The 23,421-nt window shown below is 40.8% G+C and overlaps 1 protein-coding gene across 4 annotated transcripts in view; it reads right to left on the bottom strand.

Annotated features, from left to right (window-relative positions):
* PAK3 (p21 (RAC1) activated kinase 3) overlaps window positions 1-23,421 on the bottom strand; it is a 125,573-nt gene that overhangs the window by 78,364 nt on the left and 23,788 nt on the right. For all 4 annotated transcript variants that reach the window (XM_088833931.1, XM_055393940.2, XM_055393938.2 and 1 more), the window contains one exon: window positions 19,709-19,910. In XM_088833931.1, the coding sequence (XP_088690057.1) occupies window positions 19,709-19,883 (175 nt within the window). In that variant the 5' untranslated portion in view covers window positions 19,884-19,910. The remainder of the gene's footprint in view (window positions 1-19,708; window positions 19,911-23,421) is intronic.

The raw sequence follows: 23,421 nt of genomic DNA, 5'->3' as shown, positions 1-23,421 counted from the left end.
CTCTGTTGTCCCCGTCTCCTCCCGCCCCCAATGCCTCCCAGCATCAGAGTTTTTTCCAGTGAGTCAACTTGTCGCATGAGGTGGCTGAAGTATTAGAGTTTCAGCTTCAACATCAGTCCTTCCAATGAACACCCAGGATTGATCTCCTTTAGAATGGACTGGTTGGATCTCCTTGCAGTCCAAGGGACTCTCAAGAGTCTTCTCCAGCACCACAGTTCAAAAGCATCAATTCTTTGGTGATCAGCTTTCTTCACAGTCCAACTCTCACATCCATACATGACCACGGGAAAAACCATAGCCTTGACTAGACGGACCTTTGTTGGCAAAGTAATGTCTCTGCTTTTTAATATGTTATCTAGGTTGGTCATAACTTTCCTTCCAAGGAGTAAGCATCTTTTAATTTCCTGGCTACAATCAGCATCTGCAGTGATTTTGGAGCCCACAAAAATAAAGTCTGACACTGTTTTCCCTGTTTCCCCATCTATTTCCCAGAATCCCTAGCTTAGGCTATATCTTTAATCATGATATCAACTTGCATTCATGATCTCTCTTGCCAGCAAACAGGCTTTCCCTACTTCTCCATTAGTAATGGCAGCACAACTGAAGCACGTTGACTGAGATGTAAGTAAGTGTTAGTCGCTCAGTCATGCCTGACTCTTTGCGACCCCAGACTGCAGACTTTGCAACTTTGGACTGCAGCCCACAAGGCTCCTCTGTCCATGAGATTTTCCAGGCAAGGAGACTGGAGTGGGTTGCCATTTGCTTCTCCAGGGGATCTTCCCAACCCAGGGATTGAACCCATGTCTTCTGCACTGCAGGCAGAATCTTTACCGACTGAGCTACAAGGGAAGCTCCACTACTTAAGCTGAATAACGAGAATCAGCTTAATGGTCTCCCTAAGGCCACCTGCTCGCCAGTCCCTTACCAGTCTAATGACACCATTCTCATCATGCAGCACTAACTGTAACAGAGGCAGGACATCCAAACCCACTCCTCCTTCAGTGTCCATGTCCTCAGCGAAATGATAACCACTCACTGCCCAGATCAGAGGAGGATTAAGGCCTTGGACTCCTCCTCTTTGGGAGACTCTAAGCAATGAAAAGATTATGACTCTCGTTCTCAAATAAAAACAATCCTACTGCATAAAAAAGGTAAGGAAGCCACAAAAGTTCTGATGTTCCTATGATGATTAACTTGTTTAACTACTGTATATCTCAAACCAAAATGTTTTCACATTTTGGGTGCCCTAATTTGCTGGGTCTTAGACACATGCTTACTCTGGCTATTGGGTATTTCATTACTGGCCCAACTGCCCAAATCCTAAATATGGGAGCTTCTTTGACTCCTTCTTTAATTCGATCTTAATCAGTCATCACATTCTAACTCATTTTGGATCCATCTTTCTTTCCTCTCCACAAATCATCATCATCTTAGTCCAAGGCACCAGCATTTTTCACCAGGTCTTACTATCTCCAGTTTTGGCCTCTGTGATTCATTACTCTGTGGCCAGAATAATCTTTTGAAATATACGTATCTGACCACATTTCTGCCTTTAAGACCCCCCATTATCCAGATGTTCAAAGCTCATGCATCCTAGCATGTGAGCCAAGGGCCTGCATGATCTGCCCCCGGCTTACCTCTCCACTGTCTATTCCTTCTGTGGCCCCCACTGTTCCATATCCATTTCACACTCCCTCAACTGCCAGCTTCTCTCCTACTGCCAAGCTTTTACATGTGCTAGGCTGAGGCCTGGAAAGCCTGACTTCTTACCACACACCTCTGCTTTGTGTGGACAACTCCCATTAATCCTTACTCTTGAAGACTCACTCTTGCATTTTCTCTCCTTTGGCAAGACTTTTCCTGTCTCCCTTCTGCAGACAAAGTTAAATACCCTTCTCTTCCTACTCCCATAGAGTGACCCAGTGTATACTCTGAGCTTGGCCCTTTTTAACACTGCATTTTCATTTCTTCTTTACATACCTATCTCTGTAGCTAAAATTTGAGACACTTGACAGCAGACTGTATCTTACTCATTCTCACATTTCCTAGCACCCGGCTTATGTCTGCACACATAGTCACTAGCGTTTAGGGAATATTTACCACATGCAGAGTGTTTCTAGGGTTATCTCATTTAATTTCCACCACAATTTTATAAGGCAGAGCTGCTCAGCTGTTAAAGAATCTGCCTGCCAATGCAGGAGACACAGAGAAGCAGGTTCGATCCCTGGGTTGGGAAGATCCCCTGGAGAAGTAAATGGCAACCCACTCCAGTATTCTTGTCTGGAAAATGCCACGGACAGAGGAGCCTGGTGGGCTACAGTCCATGGGGTTGCAAAGAGTCGGGCATGACTGAGCAACTTCCACATTTATTATTCAGTAGCATTAAAAAAAAAATCAATAGATTTGAGCCTATTTTCAGCAAATGTTCAATGACTGGGTCCTAAGAAAGAACTTTTTTCTTTCTTTTTCTTTTAAGGAATACTAAAAATGTCTGTTGGAGAAGGAAATGGTAACCCACTCCAGTGTTCTTGCCTGGAGAATTCCAGGGACGGGGGAGCCTGGTGGGCTGCCGTCTATGGGGTCACACAGAGTCGGACATGACTGAAGTGACTTAGCAGCAGCAGCAGCAAAAATGTCTGTATCTCCTCTAGAAAATCCTCAGAGCATTGGTTGTTTATATTAAGATTCAGCCTAACCTGAATCTTGGGCTCATGAGATGCAGTCTGTTCAGCCCTGGATTGATATTTGCAGACAGCACAAAGAAACAGCACCACTTCATAAGACTATCAACCATATTCTATCGGAACCTAGAACAAAGGTCACAAATTGCTGACTAGACCACAAATTACAAATGGTGTTTAGTACTGGGACCCTCTGCATGTATATGGGTTCTGACTGTAACTCCAGGGGTCAGCTGGTCTCTCCAGAGTCTTTCGTCTTGACATCTTTCTCCATTCCCCTACATTGTAAAGGAGAAGTCATCTGTCAGCTCCTATATTCCTCACTCCAATATTCTGCATTTCCTCTAGTGGCTAGGGCTTGCTCCATTAAAATCCCTCTATACCTTCACTCCAACCTCTTCATTAAAGGCACTGTTGGCTTCTTGCCTTAGGTTCTCAAACCTCACTATTTATCACTTTTGTGTGGGAAACTTCAAAAAAGTCAGAGAGCAAGTGAGAGAGAGAGAGAGTTGGAGGGGTGGTGGAGAGAGATTTCAGAGCCCTACTGCTAGAGATTCAGATTTATTTGGGGTTATCCCCAGAATCGTTGATTTTTAAAGATCCTCCAGTATTTCCTTAAGCAGCTGGGATTGAGAAAAATCATTTTAAACCCTGCTATCCAACGAAGGTATCACTTTCTCAGCTAATCCTGATGGACGCTGATTATTCTTCCCTATTCCACGTCTTTAGGCCGAGGGCAATGTAGAAGGGCAGAGTTGCCTCATTTTTATTCCAAATTGTTTGAGATAAGCAATTCTGCTCTTGTCTACAAAGCCCCCTCTTTTGAGGTCACTGCCATTTAGTTCTCCTGGCCGAGTCCCCTTTATCATTGACTGTGGCTCCCAGTATTCTTTCCAACACTCAGTGCAGCCATCGTGCTGTTAAACATAATATACAGATAGGCACCTCTATCACACACACCCTCTCCTTTTAACTCCTTGATGCCCCTCAGCTTTAATGAACTTCATCTCCTTTCCACTCCTTCAATCCATTCCCATGGCCACCATTACATGAGTGGTTCTTAACCAGGGCTGCTCATCAGAATAACCTGTAGAGTTTCACAAAAATCTGAATATCTCGGGCCCACTTGGAACCTACCCTATCTGAATTTCTGAAAGGGAGGCCTGGGCAATTGATGTTTTGAAGCGGCACAGATGATGTGCGGAGTGGAGACTCACAGCTATTTCAGGCCTTTTCATGATTCAGAATGACCCTTTCTTTGTAATATTCTCTCAGATAACCCTGTTATCTTATTCTCTGGCCCAGCTTCCCATTTTGCTAGCTTTCTCACTCTTTCGTGTCATTACTCCTATTTTACTTATTCTTTGATTTCAACAAAACCTCAATCCCTGGATCCTTCCATTTTTAGCCAACTTCTCCGCTTCCTCCTGGCCTAGACTCTACAGTACATCACTTAAACTGCCCTTAAGTCACTGCTCTGGAAACTATGCTCCTTTGACCTCCTCTTTCAACTCTCCAACAAAACCTTACCCTGATAGAATCTAGCCATGAAACCTCCATTTCCATACCGAGGCTGGTAAAGTTGTTGGGGGAAAAAAATTACAACCATGTAGACTGGTGCTTACTATAAAGGTCATGGACCAGAGCTGGGTCATCAGTGGTGCTTGCAACACCCTTCTTGGTCCTGGCCAACTTCCTTTTCCACTCCTCTTAGGGAATATTCTAGAATTTCACCACTTCACTCAAACTTCTGCTTCATCCTCTCCTCCTTTACTTTCAGCATAAGAAATTCCTTCTACTTCACAGAAAAAAACAGAGGCCACGAGTTTGGAACTCCTTTGACTTCACTTCCTGTCCCACTCCTAGGATTGTATCTGCATTAGTAACATCTCCCTTCACATCTTACTAGAACACTGTCCTACCCTTCTACCTGGGGTTTATGCCCTCACTGCTCTACGCCCCTGTCCCTCTCATTTCTCCGTGGCAGGGGGAGGGTCTCACTCCATTGATTATTTCCTATTTCTTCTTACATCTTCAGTCTCTCCCTCTCTACTGACACTTCTTATCTGGCTTTAAAAATACATGCTGAGATTTCTCTTGTCCTTAAAAATTAAAACTCCCTGCTACCACATAGCTTTCTTCAGTTGCTATAATCTCTCAACCGTTCCTTCTCTAGCTTCAACTTCTTGAAAAGGCAATCTAGACTTCCTTAACCGTCACTCTTCAAACCACTGAAATGAATCTGAGGTCCCAAACTGATCTCCCCCCTGAAATGGCCACTTTTCAGTCCTCACAGCCACTGACTTCACAGTCAAAACTGACATGCTGACTATGATCTTCATGAAACTAATGTCTCCCCACCATCTTTCACACAATTCTTTCCTAGAGTCTATTCGTACATCTCTGGGTCTTCTGTAGACTCTAACTAGTAGTCCCCAGGAGCTGTCCTAGGTTCTCATCTCTTATCATCAACACACTTTTCCCTTAGGTCAACTTCATCTACTTGTGTGGTTTCAATTACTGTCTACTTTCAAGATTCCCCAGGTGGATCTCCTCTGACCCAATGGAGTTAACCACCTATGGAACACCTTTATTTGGCTGCCTCAGAGCCCCCTCACTTGAAATATTTTCAAAAGAAAACAAATTCTCTACTGCCTTTCCCCATCTACAAGAAGAAACTTCAGTTCCTCTCGTGTTCCCTACCTCACTCTATTTTACCTTCTCCTGTCACCATCTGATTAGTCACCTGCATGCTAAGCATGCTCAGTCAGTCCGACTCTCTGCGACCTCATGGATTGTAACCCACCAGGCTCCTCTGTGTCCATTGCATTCTCCAGGCAAGAATACTGGAGTGGGTTGCCGTGCCCTCCTCCAGGGGATCTTCTTGACCCAAGGATCAAATCTGCATCTCTTGCATCTCCTGCATTGGCAGAGACTCTTTACAACTAAACCACCTGGGAAGCCTGATTAGTTGCCTAGTTCTATTAATTCTTCCTCCTAAATGTTCTCTCTGCATTGCTTTTATTCTTGCAATACAGAGGGGGTTAGGCTTCTGTGATTTCCCACATGTGTGATTCCCACAGCCTGACTTGTCTTCTTTCATGACGCCCCCACCCCCCTGCACTATCCACATTCATTCTTTTCCTGTGGCTACAGTGATATTTTGAAACACAAATCTGATATTATTTCCCTGCTTCAGTGTTGGCCCATTGCCTTCAGAATCATATCCAAAGCCCTTAGTATGACATATATAAACCCTCTGGAACCCAAACCCCAATTACTTTCACAGCTCCATCTCCCACCCTTCCCCTTAGCACTCTATGCACTAGTTATGCTGAACTACCTGTAGTTATAGTCATGGAACATCAACTAATATTATGTCATGCTTACTGCCTTCATAATGCTGCTCCTTGTATCTTAAATGCCACCCAACTCTTACATAGCTGGCTCTATTCCTTCTTAAAGACTCACCTCAGTTGAGTGGTCCCCTCCTCCAGGAAGCTTTCCCTAACTACTCAGTCTTCAATAGACACCCCTCCTCAGTGCTTACTTCTCTATTGTACTTACCATGCTAAACTCTACTCATGAACTGACTTGTCTGTGTCCCTCACTAGGCCATCAGTTCCTTCAAGGCAGGAACTGGGACTTATTCATCTCTGTACCCCAACGTCTAGCTAGCCTGGTGCCTGATTCACTAAATATTTAACGAATAGGCAAATGAAAAAATGAATGGATGAATGAATGACCTTCATTATATGAAATGAGACCCAATATATGGAGACAGGTCATGCCTATTTGCCATTATGTGTTCATGGATGAGGAGACACTTATCCAGTTTCCCCAAGAAGGCTGGAGGGGTGGGAGGGTATGCTTTAGAGTTGCGCTGGGTGGTGATGGAAGTGTTGCTGTTTTTCTCAACACTGGGGATGACTCTGTACTCATTCAGGCACACCTCTTGCCAGGTGCCACTTTGGGGTCAAAAGCATATATTGGTAACTCAGTTGTGCTGGGTTCAAGGTACAGCAAAGCAACCGATTCTCCCCTGGACAAAATCCCAGGACAGTGCTATGCTTGCCTTCAGAAAGCATTTTAGAAAACTGTCACCTGAGTCGTCTTTGTTGTAGGAGTTCCATTTGTCATCTTCTCCTAAAATTCCTGGAAGTTTTTTTGGACCTTCTCATTGGATGTCATGGTCACATGCAGAAATATTTTTTAGAACACTATCTAGCTCCTTCATAGCAGAGCATGAAGGAAAAGAAAAGGAATAACAGAGGACAACATAGAGAAACACTTTCCTATATTAATTTGGCCTAAAAGCATAGAACAATCATTATTTTTAGAAAAGCAATGGAAAGCATGCAAAATTATGATGTATGGCATAATAAAAAAGTGACATTGAAAGCCATAATAATACAGAAAGATAAAAAAACAAAATATTATATAAAGCATTTTTTAAATGCAGAAACAAATTTTCCAAAGGAGGGGAAAAACCACAAAGGCTGACTAGTTCTAAACAGCAAGCATTTCACAACCTTGCCTCTGAGGAACAATGCTTGCTCTGGTCCCAGCCCCCTTTCCTCAGAACCAGTCAGTGGGTCAGTTAACCAGTAGACTTGGAATTGTGGATCAGTGCGGTGACAGATTGTACTGGGTGACTCATTGGGAACCTAAGGAATGTTCTAAATGTGTGATCTCATTGGGGAAATAAGCTTAGCAAACATGAAACAGTTTGACAGAAGACAACAAAATTCTGTAAAGCAATTATCCTTCAATTAAAAAAATAAATTAATTTTTAAAAAGAAACAGAAACTGATACTACCAGACTAAAGAAAATTTGGTGCTAAGTCGGGAAGAACAGAGTATAAAGGCTGTTGTATGTCCAAAGACAAGAAGATCAGAGAACTCTGTGGTGGAGAGTGAGGGCTTACTGGAGAGGAAGGAGGGTTTGAGAGATGGGTCTTAAAGAAGGGGTAGGCGGGAAAGGTAAGGCGTCTCAAGCAGGAAAAACAAGAGAAGCAAAGCTTGGACACGGGAATATCTAGCACAGTGACGAGGAACTGAGAAGAAAGAAGAGTAAATGGATCAGATACAGTCTGAGAAATCAGGAAGAAAGAAGAAATTGGACAGTCGTAAAGAGTGCACTTGGAAAGGCTTTTGAGCAGATGGATGTGACGATGAAAAAGGTGTCCACTGGAAGACAAACCAGGCAGCTTTGCGCTGCTCGGTACATATGGGATGGTGGGGGCAAGCTTCAAAATGGCTGTTCTTTCACACAGGCTGAGGAAGAAAATGAATGGTGGGGATGGAATCGGAAGTTCATCTGCCACTGCATCTACTGCCTTGGAGATCACCTACTGGGCATTGTCTATACAAATTGTTTGTGTGTGTGTGTGTGTCTGTCTGATTTCTGCACCTAAATCAAAAATGACCTGAGGACAGAGAACCTTGTCTTACAGGTAGGATCCCCCCATAATACTCAGCACAGAGTGAGACACATAAAAAGCAGACACCAATCTTTTCTGAATAAAGTATGTAAGTAAACTGCAATAGATGCTCCAGGTAAGCCGATACTGACATCCAATTCTATTCTATCTCATTTTTAAACTGAGGTAGCTAATAAACTTGGAGAAGGCGATGGCACCCCACTCCAGTACTCGTGCCTGGAAAATCCCATGGACAGAGGAGCTGGTAGGCTGCAGTCCATGAGGTCGCTAAGAGTCAGGCACGACTGAGCGACTTCACTTTCATGCATTGGAGAAGGAAATGGCAACCCACTCCAGTGTTCTTGCCTGGAGAATCCCAGGGACGGGGGAGCCTGGTGGGCTTCCATCTATGGGGTCACACAGAGTCGGACACGACTGAAGCGACTTAGCAGCAGCAGCAGGAGGCTCGCTTGGCCTACAACCCCTAGCTTGACACTAGAAGCCCTCTCCTGCTCCCCCGACCCAGGAGCAATCTGTACTCAGTGTTGTGTGTTCCTGAAGCCAAATAACTTGTGTGGACAGAGGTCATTTCTGGCAGGGGTAGTAGAGGTGGCTGGGTTAGAGATGCATCATATTAAAATGCTTGTTTTTCACCTCAATATTTCTGAGCTTTGCTCTAGGAATGCCATGTTGGAAGGATAGAGAAATATTTTCAAAGGGCCACCCATCTCCTACAGGTGACAACCTTTACTTTTCCTAAGAGACGATCCTTAGTGACTTGGTCACTCCTTAGCAGGATGAGAGATGCTTTCAGTGGTTCGATCCTTTTCTCTATTTCACTACGAGGCAGCTAGTCGATGGCTCACAAAGATCATGTATAAAATGTTACCCTTGTGGTCTTTTAAGAATTAGAATGCCTTAGTGTCTGCTTATGGAGAAGGAAATGGCAACCCACTCCAGTGTTCTTGCCTGGAGAATCCCAGGGACGGGGGAGCCTGGTGGGCTGCCATCTATGGGGTCGCACAGAGTCGGACACAACTGAAGCGACTAAGCAGCAGCAGCAGCAGCAGTGTCTGCTTAACTACCAGGAAAGTAAATTAAGTACTGCAGTTGGTGCTTTAATTTAAAAAAAATGCCATTTTGCTCCATCCCCTGCTTTGTGGGTCACTGAGCACCCTGGGCCATAAACCTCCCTCTCTCCCAAGGGAAACCTTTTGCAGCCTTATTCTTGGATAAGACTAAGTATCCGAGAACAATTCTTTCTAAAGCAGCAGAGCAGCCTTGCAGGTGGCATCAAAGAGGCGAGTGCTCGAATAACAATGTTGTGATAGTTTCAACATTGTTAATCAGCTATACTCCAATATAAAATAAAAAGTTAAAAAAAAGGAAGTGAGTGCTCATTGTGAGGACATTAATTCCAGAGGGACTGATTTATGCAAAGACAGTTCTAGTTTTTGGCAGTTCTCCTCTATAAACAAACATCCTGTTGGAGAACATATTATGAGAGGGGACCCACAGGAATGTCTCAGCTCCTGGATTCATGAAATGAACATTTTCCCCTACACAGGAGAGAGACTAGTTATCTAGTTTTTCTTTATTTTTTATTTTTATTTTTTGGTAGAAAGAATGACATTTTGTGGGCCTTCAAATTTATTTTTCCCATTGGAAATACCTGAAAGTACTATGTGGTAACTACAACAGAAAATTAGGCATAAAAATAGATTTAATTCTTGGCTCTAAGTATTTAAAGCAATTGGTAGTGCAAGGTGGGTAAAAGATTTAAAAAGAGGTTCTACATGACAGATATATTTCTGGCTTAAACCTAGCATCCTGGGCAAAATACATACTGATTGAGCAGAAAAAGAAACTAATGTTTAGTAAGTGAGGAAAAGGGCCCAAATCCTTAAATACTGGATTATGAATGAATCTAAAGGGAGGAATGACAGGTGACTCTATATAGCTCCTTTAATATTTTAATTACAAAGTATCAGATATTTTTGTAATATAGAGAAAGGATGGAAAAATATAACACAGGAATCAAGGAAAAATAATTAACATTGTTCTTATTTTAAACAAAGGCTGTTACCTTCTGCTAGCAAGTTATGCCCTCAGGAGGAGTAACTTGTGAAAAGGCATGACTACTGTTGTAACTGTTGAGTAAGAGAATAGATTCTCTTAGGTTTTACTTGCTTCCATAAAAATTCCACTTTTGATATTTCACTGGCCCCAAACCTATTTTCAAAACACACTCTTTTTATGACAAGCAGTACCACTGAACCAGGAGTCAGGGATCTAAATTCTAGGCCAGCCTCTCTTTGTAACTAGTAGTGGGGAAGTTTTGTGAAAGACAGTTAATCTCTCTAAACTTCTGCCTTCCTTTGTAAAATGGATAAACCTTGCCTTCATCACAGGAGGTTTGAAGGAGGTGATTGATATGAAAGTTCATCAAATACTATAATAACCCGACAACTGCCATCCAAAAGACATCATCTCACTAGGAATATACATACGTATTAACAGGGTGACTGTTTTTGCTGGAGAGTTAAGGAATCATGTCACCATCTAAACCCAGTACTTCCCATCTAGTGAATGATGAACTTTCAAACATAACTACCAAGAAAGGAGATTAAACTGGGCTCTCGTAAACAGTCACTGCTCTTATGTTTTTTGTTATATTAGCAAACCCCGGAAGTATATAGTTGGGAAGGCCCATGGGGGAAGGTTCATTCTCCTGTCTTCAGGTAGAATGTGCTAAAGCCATTAGACTCCATCCTCCAATAAAGAACCTAGAAAATTTCACCCTTAGTAATTGATAATACTTAACCGGCATATCTGGAATTTCTTTATGGCTAGTTGCATTCCCTCTGGTGGAATAGTAAGTCCATTTCCCCCTGTCAGTTCTTCAGTGGCTATCAAAAACAATATATGTTCTCTATAAATCGGCAGCCTTTAATGCACAGATAAAAACTCAAAGTGGCACCTGATTCTGCGAGAGTAGCTATAAGCCCAATTCAAAAGTGGCATGTTCCATGAAGATGATAGGGAAAAGGAAATGATGGTCCCATGTGAGCCCTTCTAGTGACCCCCCACTCACATACAGACAGACAGCCGTCAACTTCAGTGGTATCATCTTCAAAAACTTTCAGCAAAAGTGATCATTCTGGCAAATTATCAGGAACCTGACTCTTACCCATCTTCTTCCAAGGCAACAGACACTAGTTTCACTCTCATTTATACCCAATTCACACATGCAACAATTTCAATGGAAAATGTTGGAAAGCAAAAAGGAAATATGAGGCAATGCCCTCAACCATACACTTCCATTCACATGGATAATTACATAGGGCACAAATAAGTGTGAAGGAGTCGGGGAAATCTCATTTAAGGAGGAAAACAACTTCATATCCCTTAGCTGGTGTCGATTTTAGTCCCCTGCAACCCTGCATGTTAATGTTTGATGTATCTCTCTTCTGCCTTCCTCTCTTCTCCATTTCCCGTATCTTCTGCATCTCTTAATCCCCCCTCATATATGCTCTTAATTCCTCATAATTCGCATAACTCTCATAATTCTCCCCCTCATTCCTCTCTTAATTTCTCCCTGTTGCTTCTTTCCTTTTTTCTACTTATCTCCCAATTCTGCATTCCATACTTTTTTTTTTTGCATTTGTCTGCTGTCTCTAGTGGGATACCATATTTGTGCTCATCTTCCCTGTTCACTGGCCTTGAAATAGAAGCAAAGGCCCTAGTACAGAGTGCATCCTTACCCCACCATTTTCCCATTTCAAACACAGGGGACCTCTTTGAGTAAAGGGGGTAATACAAGAGGCTCTTGCCCCGGGGCAGATCACTGACCCTGGAGGACAAGCAAGATGCCATGTCCTTCAGACTCCCCAAAGGGCAGAGCAATGACCTCCAAAGAGTACTCTTTGCTGAGCTGTATGGTCTACATTTGAAGAACCAAGAGGGATTGTAAACACTATCCAGGATGTAGTCGTCTCTGACATCTGGCTTTCTGCTAAGAGAATCCTCAATTAATTGAGACTCCCACTCATTGTTAACGCAAATAACCTTGAGCTACTGCAAAATCCCAAAGGGTCTTCAGCATCACTGAAGAAAGATGGAATACTGTTCAGTCTAGTTAGCACACTAAGAATTTTTTATTGTGAGTAATTAGATAAAGTTAATAATGTGTATTGACCAAAACATGTGAATAACAAGACCATAAAGGATAACTGAATCTTCTTTAATGTTAAACAGTAATGCTTCCTGCTGTGTAGTATAGATAGAAGATAACATATTCTAGGAATTAGAACAATAATTTATATGATATACAATAACAAAACTATATAGCACTTTAAGAACTTTTTCAATAATATTTTTTAAAAAGTTTTCACATATACGAACACACTCAATTTAGAACCTCAACCTTTTAAAGTAAGCAATATGTAAGCCAGTAGACACACACCGGATGAGAATCTAACTCATCAAACACTCAAATTGATAGAACATCTCTCTGGTCAACAATATTTTATCACCATCATTTCTTTCCAAAAAACATGAAAAAAAGTTTTCTTTCCTTCTGAGTGGCAATAAAAAGAACAGTGTGATAGAGTAGCACAAGCAGAAGGTTTGGAGTCGGAAAGACCCAGGAGATTTCTGGCTTCTGGCATCTGCTGTGTGACCCTAGGCTGTCTACTTAAATGCTTTGAGCTTAAATGGCCTCACCTGTAAAAGGCGGTTAATACAGGGTAGTTATAAGAATTGAAAGACTCAATACATGTAATGTGCCTGGCACAGGCTTGACACTAGGAACTAAAAAGTCAATCGCAGATCACTTTCTATTCATCCTGATTTGATTTATCCAACTATCTCCTTGTCTACTTCCAGAAAGTAGGGGCCTTTACTTCCATCTGCATGGCTCACCAGCTCCCGAATCTCTGGATTTCCCACAAACAAAATGCACATGAACTGTGCTCCCTAAAGACACAGCTCTTCACACAGCATTGCATACCCCCTGAAAGACACCTAAAGCTCTAGTGCAGCACAAGACATGAGACGCATAAGCATGCTTCAGATGACATGGACGTCACACAGGACATGTCCCCTTCAAAGGTAGCCTCACCTGCCTCTTTACCACATGTTCTTCCTTTTAGAGGAACTATGCCATTTTCAGAATCCTGGCTGATTCACTTGTCTCATTGCCTTTGCCTTATTGTTTTATTTATTCATGTATTTTTATGGATTTATTCATCTATGTATTTATTCCCCACCATGTTCCGAAATGGATATAAGGTGGTTTACAAGAAAGGGATGGGATGAGGAGGGACGTGGGAGGGGGGTTCAGGTTGGGGAACATGTACACCCATGGCTGATTCATGTGAATGCATGGCAAAAACCACCGCAATATTGTAATTAGCCGCCAATTAAAATTAAAAAAAAAATTTAAAGAAAGGTAACAAGGAAAAGTGCCCCTGGCTACTTTCACTTACAAACTGGAGTGGCCCTTGTTGTTACCTGGATGCTAAGCCCCTGGAAAGAAAAGGCACAATTGTTACAGGATTTTAAGGCTCCTTCCATCAAAATTCTTAGTTTTCTCTTTCCTTTTTCAGCCAAATCTGAATAGTTTTTTTATCCATTTGAGAAATCAGCCAAAGATATTTTAGGTAGAGGGAAATGAAAGCAAAGAGGTCTTCCTTTGTTTCCTGATTTCAAGGAATCACACCTGGAGTAGTGGGTCTCTAAGTGTGGCCCCTGGACTGGCAATATCTACATCACCTGGAGACTTGTTAGAAATGCAAATTCTTGGCCCTCAAGCCAGATCAAATAAACCTGAAACTCTGAGAGGTGGCACCAGCAGGCTGTGTCTGAACAAGCTTTCTAGGGTGACTCTGATGTACAATAAATTTTAAAAACCAATATGATAGCAGCAGAAATTCAAAGTCAATCAAGTGAAAGGAAAACAAAACAAAGATAAGCTCATAAAATGGAGCCTGGAGGAAAGCTATACCAAGTGCATACACACCATAGAGGCCCATTACAGGTGCCAGGCATGGGCAACACGTTTGGCACTAAGTTTTCAAGCAGCAAACAAAAGAGAAACCTAATCAGTCTCACACTTCACAGGGTCCATAAAAGAAAAACGAACCTCGTGTTCAGGATATCCTTTTCCTGGTCTAAATTCTGAAAACTTTTCTATGGTGAAGCATCATAATATGGTTGCTATGGTTGCAAACCGTCCCTCTTACTTTGCTCTAAAATCAAGATTCAGCTCTTGGAAAGGCCTTCAACAAAGACAGATCCTCAACCTGGAAATTATATTTACTGCTTGTTTTTCTTCTACCTGTCTCTTGAAGTTCCATTCGGTCAGTAAAATGTAGCAACAAAAGAGAAATTCCTTAAAACAAACAAACAAACAGAAACCTTTGCTGTCACCAAAGCAAGTATTTTCATTTAACTCAAGAAATAGTGTGACATTGCTTGTGACAAAAATTTGGATAGGATCCCAAATAACCAACAAAATAAATGGTTAAATAAACCACGATGTTACTATATGATGAAATATTCTACACCATCAAAAACTATATTTATGAAAAAAATTTTAAACATAGGGGAAAATGTTCATGATAAAATATAGAGTGAAAAACCTGGTGTAGAACTATTTGATTTTAAGTATATAAAAAACTACATATATATATATATATATATAGCCATTAAAAAGTATGGAAAGCAAGCCACTAAATGTTAATATTGTTTCTGAAATTTGTGGATATGAGTGGTTTTTATCTTTTCTATATGTTTGTCTTTATTTTCCAAGTTTTTACTATTGATGACCATTTCCATATGATGAGAAGTACTGGGAGGAAAAATACCAACCCAGTTATTTATCTTTGGCTTGTGAAATTTTGGGTTGATTTTAACTTTTTAAAAAAATTTCCTATTAACTGACATATAAATTATATTTATGGACAAAGTTACTTAAAACAAGAGACAAGAATTCTAAAACCTAGTTTTTTAGTTGTTTGTAAAGTTCCAGAATGATACAGATATAATAACACCTCACAATTACTTAGCACTTTAAAATTTTACTTTTAATAGCACTATGATATTGAGAATTACATTTGATTATCAAAAATATTTTGCTAGGTAGGCCAGGTCTTATTATCTTCATTTAACAGGTGATGAAACTGAGGATCAAAAAATCTAAGTCACAATAATCAGTGGCAGAGCTGGCCTTGACCCTAAGTCTCCAGAACCCAAGTACAGTGCTCTTTCCATTCATTGGAGACTGACTGTGGTATAAACCAAGTCATCACTCACAGGCAGAAACATACAAACAGCAACCCCTCCTTACCTGTGAGGGTCAAGCTCCTCAATGACCCTCACCTAGATAGGAGAGTTCCACTGAGGAAATTATAATTTTATGTGGTTTAAAAAAAAAAACAGCAGGGGAACTGAGGTCACGTGAACTTTTGAAAGTCCTCATAAATATTTTTTATGCAGTAAAACAAAATAATAACAGTATATTACATAAACAGAATAATGAGAATTTACATAGCTTGAATCAGTTAAAACTGATAAGCTTGTATAGTTTCCATTTAAGAGCCTGAAATGGTTTCCAGAGGTGATAAGGATGTACCCACTCATGGCAGTGGAAAACCAGAGTGACGGTGAAGCAACAAACAGAGGTGGACTGTCAGTTCAGATCATGGATCTCCGTGCTCTCAGAGTCTTCATCCAAGTCTGATCCTGAGATTAAAACAACTTGATTGGGGCTAACAAGCAAGTGAATTTCAGTGGCATGACTTAACAACTTTGGCTCTTCAAGATGCTTTCTGTCTTCTCAAGTCTTTTTCTGAAGACACCATAGCACGTCTGTATAGAGTGCAAATCATTAGCTCAAAAGAACTAAAATTCATTCTTTTTTATGGCCAAGTAATATTCCATTGTGTAAATGTACCACATCTTCTTTATCCATTCATCAGTGGACATCTGGGTTGCTTCCATGTTCTAGCTGTTGTAAATAATGCTGCAATGAAGTTTGTCTGAAGGTAGCTTATCTGCTCTCTGGCACAGATATTTAAATGACACTACTTAATGATTTAGGCTCTTCTGAGGTTGCTTTCTTCTGAACACGGTGTTGTTAAAAAAAAAAAGACTCCACCTCTTTATAAATTCAATTAAATCACTCAAGCCTTGTACAAAGGCTGTCCAGCAATCATATTAAATGGTACCGCCTGATGATTTAAGCTCTGCTGAAGATGGTTTCTTTCCAAAGTGATTTTTTTTTAGAAGGCATCATAGTACCTCTTAAAGAATTCTGCTAAATCACTCAATCTCTGAACAGGTAAGCTTTGATATGTAAAGGGACACATTTTTTTCATTACTTTCTTGGGGGAGGTTTTAATCTTGTTCTAAAAAATTTTCTCCTGTTGCTTATAATTGTATTTGTTTCCATTACTATAGCTTCCTAATTATCTTCATCATCACTTACGATAATCACCTCTGTGGTCCCGCGAGCTTCCTGAGTCACCCTCTAGCCCAGCACATCATTTAAATCATCATCAATAGGTTCAGACTCAACTTCAGCCAATGACTGTGCCAAATGTTATCATGTGCTATCTATTTTACACATGATAAACTGTGCCAAATGTTCATCCCCACCCACAGCTTCTTCTTGTTCCAAATATTCTTAAGGTCTTTAAGAGAAATAACCGAAAGACACTTCTCTATCTCTAGTCCAATTTTCTCCCATGTCATGTTTTTTTAAATTTATTTTTTAATTAGCAGAAAATTGCTTTACAATGTTGTGCTGGTTTCTGCTGTACAACAATGCAAATCAGCCATATATCACCTCCCTCTTGAGCATCTCTCCCCTTCCCCCAACATTAATGGGGGAAATTAGTTTAACATTAATGTTAAACTATCTAATGTCTCTTTTATGAAGAATACATACTTATTCTTACTTCACCCCTCCAGGTGATCACAGAGCAGGGCTGGGCTACTGCTTGGAGACCAGGCTGGGCTCCCTGTGATATACAGCAGCTTCTCACCAGCTATCTATTTTACACATGATAATGTATACATGTTGATGCTACTTTCTCCATTTGCCCCACTCTTTCCTTTCCCTCCTGTGTCCACAAGTCCATTCTTTATGTCTGCATCTCCATTCCTTCCTTGTAAGTAGGTTCATCAATACCATTTTTCTAGATTCCATATATATGCATTAACATATAGTATTTGTTTTTCTCTTTCTTACTTCATTCTGTATAACAGGTTCTAGGTTCATCCATCTCACTAGAACTAAAATCTGTTCTTTTTTATGGCTGAGCAATCTTCCTTGTGTATATGTACCACATCTTCTTTATCATTTGTTGATGGATACCTAGGTTGCTTCCATGTTCTAGCTGTTGTAAATAGTGCTGCTATATCACTGGGGTACATGTGTCTTTTTCAATTATGGTTTTCTCTGGGTATATGCCCAGTAGTCTCCCATGGCACATTAATGTTAAACTATCTAATGCCTCTTTTATGAAGAATACAGCATGAGTGATGGTGTAGGAATTCCATGCACTAGGATCTTCAGACAGAGGTGCCTTTGTAAGATCCTGAACAACAAAGTTATGCATTAGCTTGGCATAAGTCTTCTTAAGGGTCAGACAAAACACTGTCTAAGGGTTCCAGGACCTGAATCATGCCACTGGTTATAAAGACAACCTTAAAATGAGGATGCACATTTGCCAATGCATCTGAGGAACCAAAAGGACAAGCAGGAATCAATACGACTTTGAATTCAAGATTTCTTTTTAGTAGTCTTGAGCTTCTGCAAGAAAGCACTGTTAAACCCATTCCTTAAGGAGAGATGGAGTCATCAGGCTTTTCTATTTGCATGCTGGTTTATTGGAAACTGAGGTTAGTTGTTTCCTCTGAGAGGATATGGGCCTAGTTTTCTGCAGACCAGTAACGGTTTCACTGTGAGGTCACCTGAACTATTCGCACAAAACAGAAACACCAGCCTCTCTGTTTTGGCTGGTCTCATGTCAGCATCAGTTGGCTCATGCTCTTCAGAAGGGCAAACAGGATTGTTCAAGGGCTTCCAAAGCATGGTGGTCTCGACAGCACCAAAGATTTGTGCATGCACATGACTCTCCTCTTCAGTTGCTTTCTACAGTTATGGCAGATACAATGGGGAGCTGCAGGATCTAGTGGTTCTTTCTTTGGCACCACTGTCACCTAAGATTTAGTTTCCAGGTCGTGCATGCATTTCCAGGTGCACCATGCATTTCTCAAACCATCCATTGCTCTTGGCAGTTCTAGTTTTTCAGGATCCACTTTGGTGTCTGAAAACATGTCTTCAAAAATTCCTCTTACGTGATAGTAGATCCCTTGCATGGAAAAGTGAAAGTGTTAGTCACTCAGTCATGTCTGACTGCAGTCTGCTGGGCTCCTCTGTCCATGGAATTCTCCAGGCAAGAACACTGGAGTGGGTAGCCATTCCCTTCTCCAGAGGATCTTCCTGACTCAGGGATCAAACCTGGGTCTCCTGCATTGGCAGGGATAGTCTTTACCATCTGAGCCACCCGAAGTGTTTTCTTATCCATTCATTTATTTTCAATCCAGAGGTTTAACCTCATTTCTGTCTTTTCCATCCTTTGGTCACGAGGCATAAAGCATTTATTACATGCCATAGGTATACAGGAGGCAATACTGGCCTCAATAAGAGTTTTAGCTTTCCTTATGGAAATTCATTAATACAACATACGCTACCTATAAAGTTATCTGTTTTACCTTTAAGAAGCTTAAGAGTGTCCCTTTTCTCTTCAAGAGATATCACTCTTCTTGCCCTTTAGTGACTTTCTCTGGTGCTGGAGTCCTTGTGCCTGGTTTAACTCTCTTCTGCCACAACAGTCCCATTTATAGAAGCCATGTTTAGGCTTTATGCTAATACGACCTGACAATTACTTATGAGGGATTTTATACTCCTCAATGTCACAAAGTGTCAGCATATGATATTTGAGGACCAAGGATAAATGACAATACACTGTTGTGATACTTAATGCAAAATAGGCTGATTGTGTAGGGGATGACTGGCCAAAGAATGGTAGAGGAAACAAATGACTCAGAAATTTCTTCATACTTTGTTATATAGTCAGACAATAACATGGCACTTGGACTGACTTCCGTATGCTCAATTCAACATTTTCATGGTTGTCAAAATGGTATACAGAAGTAAATCCACCAATACTCAAATTCCTAATAAGGACAACTTGTAGTTAGGAAGGGATTACTATAAATTCTCCTTTAAGTTCTATCAGAAAGAAAGGCACTATTCATATCTGTAAAACAGTCTTCTAGCTATGATTTCCCGTGGCTTACCGCTGAATTTGATGTTATGTGAAACGCAAACACAGCATTTAAGTGTATTTTCTGTAAACCTACAGTAAGTCAATCAAACATCATCCTCTGATAAAATGCAACCTCTGAAGATGGAGATGCAAAAGTCAGGCAGGCCCTGAACAGCCCATGCTCAAGAAATGACTTGAGAAAGAAAGCGACAATGAAAGAATAAACTAGCCCCTTTTCAACACCCGGCCACTGATACTTTACTTTTATCCCCTCCTCCTGGGAAGATAGAGCGAAGCCTGGCTTTCTTATTCTTCTCTTCAGGGGCCATAGGAAGTGGTTTGGAGCTGTGGTTGAGTGCCGAAGAATCCCGGTTGTTACTGTTCATCCTCAGTGGGGGAGCTGGGGGTTTCTCTTCATTATCCAGACTGTCAGACATTTTCAGTTATAACTGATTGCACAGCTCCTAAAGAAGAGGAGGAGAAAACAGGAGTTCAGAGAGGTCTGAAAGACAATCTGGTATATATAGGAGGTCGAATGTCTTAGAAACAGAAGCATTGGTCTCATGATATCTCAGGTTTGACAATAACCAATCTGAGGGGTTCCTTTTCTAGTGGGAAGGGAGCTGTCTCCCTAAGGCCCAATGATGCAATTTCCTAAAGAGGAAAGCAAAGGTGAGTTTTTCAACATGTAGATACAAATACCTAAGCACTTTGGAAGTGCTTTCTCTCAAAGACACTCTATTTTCTGCTGTCCACACACAGTCTTCTATTGCACAATTTACAATCTTTCCTCTTTGTGAGCAAGATTGGGCACAGGAGCAGAAAGGGCGACAGAGGATGAGATGGTTGGATGGTGTCACCGACTCAATGGACATGAGTTTGAGCAAACTCTGGGAGCTGGTGATGGACAGGGAAGCCTGGAGTGCTGCAGTCCATGGGGTTGCAAAGAGTCAGGCAGGACTGAGTGACTGAACAACAATAATGATCATTTTGGTCAGGTAGCACCATGTCCTTGGAGTCTAGAAGTCAATTAGGCCTGGTTGTTGATTTTTGATGGCCACAAGAATCATGTTAGTCATTTTGATACTGGGATGCCTTCGGCATCTGATTGTTACCTTTGTGTACCTGATAAACAAAACACATTCTATTGCTTTATGAGAAAGAACTGAGAAACAACCTAGTAAACCTGGGAGTTTCAGCAGAGTTGGGGAAGACTGCTAGGAGAAGCACTGCTCCATCTTCAAGCAACAGAGTAGATGATAAAACAGAGAGAAGTGTCACCAGGAGCCAAGAACTCCAAGGAGAGGACTGTTTCCTGAGGAGACACCATAACCCTATTCCTTGTCATATTTCATGTCCTAGAAGAGGGAACAAGGGAGTTGACAGGGGTGACAAGCTGGTAAGAACCAGTTTGGGCCTTAGCAACTTATCTGCTCTTAATTTCATTATTCTTAAAGTATCTTGTGCCAAGAGCTGAACACATTTGGGTTTCATCCCACTGAAGGGTTACGTGAACTGGAAAAGCACAAACTCAAGGAAATGTTTCGATTCCTAGCTGTCTTCCCACCTAGCTCAGGTCTTTCCATTAGGGCGCTGACACTTGCCATTTCAAGTCAGGTGTTACAAGTACCTTCCAGGGGAAACGGTGGGTGAGGGATGGAGTGCGAGTTTGAGGTTAGCAGATGAAAACTAATGTATACAGAATGGTAAATAACAAGTGAACTATATTCAATATCCTGTGATAAACCATAATGAAAAGGAGTGCATAATATATATATTAATCATATATACATAGCTAAATCACTTTGTTGTACAGCAGCAATACATGCAACATTATAAATCAACTATACCTCAATTTTTAAAAAGAGTACCTACCAAGTGAATCTCCATTTCCAATACAAGGAAAATCAAATCCTACTGCAACAAAATCTTTGTAATTTCAAGTATTAACTGGCACTAATTAGCAGTATAAGAGCTCTCCAAACACAACTCAGCATATCACTGTATTCCAATTATACCTAAGCACAAAAACAAAAACATTACCTGCTCTAATGAAAAAGAACCTGCCATCATTCTTTTCAGCCCTTCAGTGGTTACATGTTCATTATTTTCAGTAATGAATTCTAAATTATATTACATTAAGTGGAAATCAAAAAAATTACTGTTTAAATTTTCTCAAATATATAGAGCCTGTAAGTATTCAAAAATAACTGAGTACCAATTCATAGCTTCTCCATCTGCACAGGTGACAGCCAACAAACAATGATTGGTGAGACCTTGATTTGGACAAGAGATCTGTTTTCCTTTGCCTAACTGTCATGCCTTGCATTATCTTAATGAATTAAGACCAATTCTAGTTTTTTTGGGGAATCATGGCAGTGAAAATATTCAGTAGTAGATGTTTTGTCACCACCACCACCAGCTTTGTAAGTCTCACATTTTCCCGTATGGGTGAAACTGTGTTGTCTTTATTGTTTAGTCACTCAGTCATATCTGACTCTGCAACCCTAATAGTCCGTCAGGCTCCTCTGTCCATGGGATTTCCCAGGCAAGAATACTGGAGTGGGTTGCCATTTCCTTCTCCAGGGGATCTTCCCAACCCAGGGATCAAACTCAACGTCTCCTGCTTGGTGGGCAGATTCTTTACCACTGAGCCACCAGGGAAGCTGGTGAAACTATACAACAAGGTAAAATGAAAAAGAAACTGTGATGTCAAGGATCAAGTATATCCATAGACTACTGGTAAATATTTTAACTAGAATATGAAATCAGTGCTAATGAGTCTACATTCCCTTTCACATTTTGATCCTTCTCAATTCATTCTTTCTCCAGAAGATAAGTGAGATTAAGACTGATTTCACCAATGGTATTCTGTATCAGACAGGTTCATGGTTTTTACCTAGAGTTGAAGAAGAATTTGCCAGATGAAGAAAAAAAGCACTAGTTTTTCGGCCTTGTGTGTGTTTTGTTTGTTTTACTTTCTGGGTTCAAAAATAATGCCTTAATATGAGATTATTATTAAATAAAGCTCAAATGTACAGAATCTTGGTAAAAATAATAAAATTTGAAAGTGATTACAAAAGAACTGAGGATTCTAAGTAAGACCTAGAAAACAGATTTCTGAAAAATGTGTCTCATGGGGAGAGAGAGCCACCATATTCTGGATGATATCTATTTTCTGAGGACATATTTAACTTGAGATGACAGAAGCCAGAGAAACATACATGACCTCTTTAAAATGATATACAAAACTGATCTTACACAATAAGGCAAGTAGGAGTCTGAGCCATTCAGGGTTCTAGTGCACCTACGTAAAATCCAAAATACTAGGCACCTTTGTTGTGGATAATTAGGTGTGGCTAACAGTGGCCTTTTTCATCCTAAATACTCTCTCTGGCTAGAGACTCAAAAAGTAGATGCCCTGTTTCTTTTCAGGTTGAGATTAAAAAGGGCTACTTGGAATATAGAAAGCACACTATACTCTCCTATACTAGACTAGAAATTGCTACCGAAAATATGAATACCACATACTTGCCATGGTCCACATCACAGGCATTCTATAAGGGACCCAGCTTAAATGGCACACCTTTCTACTGCCCAGCAAACTGGAATCAGTTTAATTCCGTTCAACTCATCAAGGGATTATAAGAAGGGCTGAAATAAATCTCTTACAGAGATGGAAATGAAACTGAAGAATCTTGGCCCATTTCCACAATAGGAACACGAAGCAAATAAACACTCAGTTTACCTAGACATTTCAGATTTAGTTTTGCTCAAATTATCCTAATATTACGTCAGTTCTTCATGACCCTTTACAAGGCACAACCAATCTTCATCTTTTTCTAATGGTCCCAGATAATTCTGAGTTTGTGACAAAGGAATAATGTGGGAGACTCCTTATCTCTAACTCACCTTAAAAGCAAAGGCTTCAGAGTATACTTTTTGGTGACCAATGGAGAAAAGGTAGGGTCCTGG

Source organism: Moschus berezovskii, chromosome X (genome assembly GCF_049115385.1).
Source record: "Moschus berezovskii isolate FMDL1 chromosome X, NW_MosBer_1.0, whole genome shotgun sequence".
In the NCBI taxonomy this organism is placed as follows: domain Eukaryota; kingdom Metazoa; phylum Chordata; class Mammalia; order Artiodactyla; family Moschidae; genus Moschus; species Moschus berezovskii.
Note: the sequence above shows the minus strand (reverse complement) of the source record. Positions and strands in the feature narration are given on the sequence as shown.